General features: G+C 49.5%; 1 protein-coding gene across 1 annotated transcript in view; it reads left to right on the top strand.

The window, feature by feature from the left end:
* The window catches only part of Kiaa0319l (KIAA0319 like), a 104,338-nt gene extending 99,935 nt beyond the window's left edge, over positions 1 to 4,403 (top strand). The window contains exon 20 of the mRNA XM_005353228.1: positions 3,278 to 4,403. Coding sequence (XP_005353285.1) covers positions 3,278 to 3,465 — 188 coding nt within the window. The 3' untranslated portion in view covers positions 3,466 to 4,403. The remainder of the gene's footprint in view (positions 1 to 3,277) is intronic.
* The last annotated feature ends 33 nt before the right edge of the window (positions 4,404 to 4,436 follow it).

The following is a 4,436-nucleotide window of genomic DNA, read 5'->3' as shown; positions in this document are numbered from 1 at the left end:
ATTCTTCTACAGATTGACATCCAGTTTTGCCAGCACAATTTGTTGAAGATGCTCTCTTTTTTCCATTGTATACTTTTAGCTCCTTTATCGAAAATCAAGGAGAGATAGTTTAAAACTAAAAAAGCAGCAGTGAAGCTGAGTGTGAAGGATGAGTAGCATCAGATCGGTCAGCAGCACTGCAGACAGGAATGTGAGGGTGAGGTCTCACTGCTTGGAAGGGCAGAGGGCATTTGGGGATGTGGACAAAAGCTGTTTACACTGGCAAAGTGAGCCAGAGTGAGTGACCCAAGGCTGGATACAGATGAACAGGTCTTTGCTGAGGTTCCCCCTAAGAGTAGTGGGGTGTCTTACGTGGGGTTAGGGCTGAGCATCTGTCTGGGTGGTACCACAATGTGATGTTTCAAACATGCTCAGTGACTCTAGTGACGACATGTAGCAGGCTAACGGGAGAACTGCAGATAGGGAGCCTGGTCTGAGGAGGTGGTGACAGTGCAGAGGAGCAGACAGGGTCAAAGCTGATTCCTATTTAGATGTTACCAGGACTGTCAGAGAAGAATTAAACTGAACCCAGAAGAATGGTCGGTCGGTCAGGACTGAAAGATGGGATTCTTTGCCAGATAGGACCAGCACCTCAAAAGTGGGTCACAGCCCTGAAAAGACCCAGGCATCCAAGATTGGCTGCACAGGGGAAGCATTGTCATAAAAGTCCTGACTCTGGGGATCCTATCATAGCAGAGTGGAGGACCGTAGAGGTTAGGGGTAGGGAACCATATGCCCTGTAGGGAACCGTATGCCCTGTGGATTTTTAGGCCTTTTTCAAACAAGGCGGACAGAAGGCCAGGACTCATGACCAGAGTGCATGCAGGGCAGGGCCTGGTGGTGAAATTCCTAGAGTGGGCGTGTCATGAAGGGAGCTGCAAGGATTCCCCCTGAGGCAGAGCAGGGCTGAGGTGCTACACTGGGCAGGATAGAGCCCAGAGAGTCTGACAGCAGCAGGTTTAGATCTGCTTTTATTTGTTCCTTCTATTATTGTAGGCGGAACCAAATCAAATTAAATTTTATTTATTTATTATGTATACAATATTCTGTCTGTATGCCTGAAGGCCAGAAGTGGGCACCAGACCTCATTACAGATGGTTGTGAGCCACCATGTGGTTGCTGGGAATTGAACTCAGGACCTTTGGAAGAGCAGGCAATGCTCTTAACCACTGAGCCATCTCTCCATCCCAAATTAATTTTTTTTTTTGAGACAGGGTTTCTTTCCCTGTTTGTCCTGGAACTTGATCTATAGACCAGGCTGGCCTCAAACTCAGATCTGCCTGCCTCTGCATCTTGAGTGCTGGGATTCAAAGTATGCACCATCACCACCTGGCCAAAATTACTTTTTTACCACTCACAAAAGTGGCAATTCTGTTTGCCACAATATTGGAAATACAGCAGGTGGAGTTGTCACAAGGGAAATCAGCCCCTGGCCCCCTTTGTGCTACCGTCCAGTGCCCAGGTTAACAGTATCTTAGAGTCAGATTGCAAATGGTACCACGTTCCTTCCAGCAGGTTCACACCCAGTCATCTACTGACAGGTATATATTTACTGACCAGTTATACTGCTCATCCCTGTGTCTTTTAGAGGACACACACATGAAACTCTATTGAGTTAGACTCGGAAAACTATTGAGATCCAGCGATGTGTGTGTATAGTTTTCACTGATTGTTCCCCAACTTTGTCATTTTTAGTGGGTGAAGTACATGAGCAGGAGCTGTGGTAGACAGGTGCTGGGTGAGACGGGGCTGCACAACCAGGGAGGGATCTCCTTAAAGGCCCTTGTCCTTTGCTGTGGGGAAGAGAGGAGGGTGCGGGTATTAGGAAGGAAGTGAATGCTCTTTTAAGGTCTCCAGTGGAGGGGCTGTGGGAGAAGGAACAGCATTTAAGGGAAAAAGCAGCACCTTTTCCTGGACCTTCCATTGTCACTCTTTCCACCGCACTGGAGAGGCCCATGGTGCCAGTGCTTTTCTGTGGCTCTGCTGCACTGGTGCCCTGAGGCTCTGGATGTGACTGCAGGCATACCCCAGGATTATACCCCCTTAATAGTGGGCCTTAGCCCACACTGCATGGCCAAAACAGATGTGGATGAGGTCCACCGCAGGGTGTGATGTTTGAGTGGGATGGGAGTGGTCAGGTCTGAAACCAGCCTTGGGAGACCAGAGAGCACGCAGAGCTGTCAGGCTGCCCACCAGTCTTTTCAGGTGCCATTGATGTTTACATGGATGGACGGCGATGTTGTGGACTGCCTGACTGAAGTACAACTCACCTGATAGCCACCACTTTTAACAAGTGGAGAGCTAGCTCCTGTGGTTGGGCAGTGCCAGTATAGAACACTGCTGGAGTGATCTTGTTGGCTATTCCTACATTCTCTCTGGGAATGGGATCTACCCTAAAGCTGTTGACAAATAGTTCATCCCTGTGTCTCTACAGTAAGGGAAAACCTGTGAAGGTGACTTTAGAGTTTCAGTTTTATGGATTTTTAAAAGATTCTTTATGTGTAGTTGTGCTATCTGCACAAGTGTATGTCCACATGAACCATGGAGTCCAGAGGTGTTGGGATACCCTGGAGATGTAGTTACAGAAGCCATGTGTTGTGGGTGCTGGAAATAAGACTTAGGCCCTTTGGAGGAGTAGCAGCTACTGCTCTTAACTGCTGAGCAATCCAGCCCCAGATGCCTCTTACAGAACATGGTGTGTGCCAAGCGGTGGTGGTGCACGCCTTTAATCCCAGCACTCAGGAGTTACAAGAGGCAGGCAGATCTCTATGAATTCAAGGCCTGGTCTACAAGAGCTAGTTCCAGGACAGACTCAAAAGCTACAGAGAAACCCTGTCTCAAAAAACAAAATAACAAACAAACAGAACCTGGTGTGTTCTGATAACATGGCTGCTTGGGACTTTACCTGAAAGAGAATCCACCCATTTTAAAATCTTAATTTTTGGGTGTGTGTGTGTATGTGTGTTGAGAAGGGTCTCACTATGTAGCTCTGTCCAGGGATGTGATGAAGGAGAACAGACCACCACTTGGCCACACCAACCGAAGCTCAGGGGTATAGCAGAGTCCAGGTCTCATCTTCAGGCTTTGCTCTCTGTGTTCTTCTAGGCAGCCCAGCCCTCCTCCCACCTGTTCTTCCTGTAGGATGCCCGGTCTTCTTCCTTGTCTCCAGGCAGAGATGAGGATGAGCTATGGCTCAGGCCTCAGAAGGTGTTTCCTGACACTGGGCTTTTCTTGGCAGGCAGCAAACAGAAAGGCCCCATGCTGAGCAGCAGCTTGATGCACTCAGAGTCGGAGCTGGACAGCGATGATGCCATCTTCACTTGGCCAGACCGGGAGAAAGGCAAACTCCTGCATGGTCAGAATGGATCTGTGCCGAATGGGCAAACACCTTTGAAGACCAGGAGCCCACGGGAGGAGATCTTATAACTCCTTGGTCTGTCTCATCAAATTGAGCCCCAGTGCCAGAGGCCGGAGCACGTCTAGGCTGGTTCCTGACCTCCTGGGTCTGAGGGCAGCTGCTCTCCCAGCGTGTGCTGGTCACTCCATCCCAACAGCCCTCTTCAGAACTGCTGGTACTTGAATCCACAGACCCTTTATAGGAACCCCTGAATGAAGCTGTGAATGAAGGTTTCCTCTATGAACCTATGTGGTAGGCCCCCCCAATATCCTCATCTCAGGGCCTCACTTTGCACACATGTTCCTTGCCCCTTGCCCGAGAGCAGACACAGCCAGCCCCTGAGCCTCTTATCTGCTGTTAGAACAGTGCAGCTGAGCCCAGAGCCGAGTGCCACCAGCCTAGCCCTCGGCACAGTCTTTGTTAGCTTCTCTGGGACAGTGTGCCCTACCTTTCCTAGGCCAAGAGAAATCCTTGCCCACTAACTGCTGCCTGGCCTCTCATCTCAAGAGCTGGCTTGTGTACTGACTGTATCAGGGACATAGGGGGCTTGCTGGGGATGACCAGCTCCTGCTTCCAGGCTCAGGCCACCCCTCATTCTCCCAGAGGAGATAGATAGCCACAGAGCGACTGGAACTGGAAGTCTGTGGCATTCGCGTGCATGTGTGTGACTGCCCCACTGTGGTCCCTTCCTTGTCCCTCCATCCATGTCTTTTCTGTGTCCTTTGCACGCGTGAGTACTTGAGTGTATGGGTACCTGTTCCTTATAGGTCTCTTGGCTGCTCTCAAGGCAGCTCTAACTTGGAGACTTTCAGCTCCTTGGAAGACTATTAATCCCTCTGGCCCTGTCACCAGTTCCTCAGCCATGGTGTAAGGAGTTTCAGGGAAAGTGACTTTTTAAACAAAGGACTTACAATTTCTACTGCTGCACTATCTGTTGTGAGATAATTAAACATGCTATTTAATTGTGTGCCTGACTACTACTAGGTTGTGCTTTTCTTTT

Source organism: Microtus ochrogaster, chromosome 10 (assembly GCF_000317375.1).
Source record: "Microtus ochrogaster isolate Prairie Vole_2 chromosome 10, MicOch1.0, whole genome shotgun sequence".
Classification (NCBI taxonomy): domain Eukaryota; kingdom Metazoa; phylum Chordata; class Mammalia; order Rodentia; family Cricetidae; genus Microtus; species Microtus ochrogaster.
The sequence above is the reverse complement of the archived record's forward strand: the minus strand, read 5'-3'. Positions and strand labels throughout refer to the sequence as shown.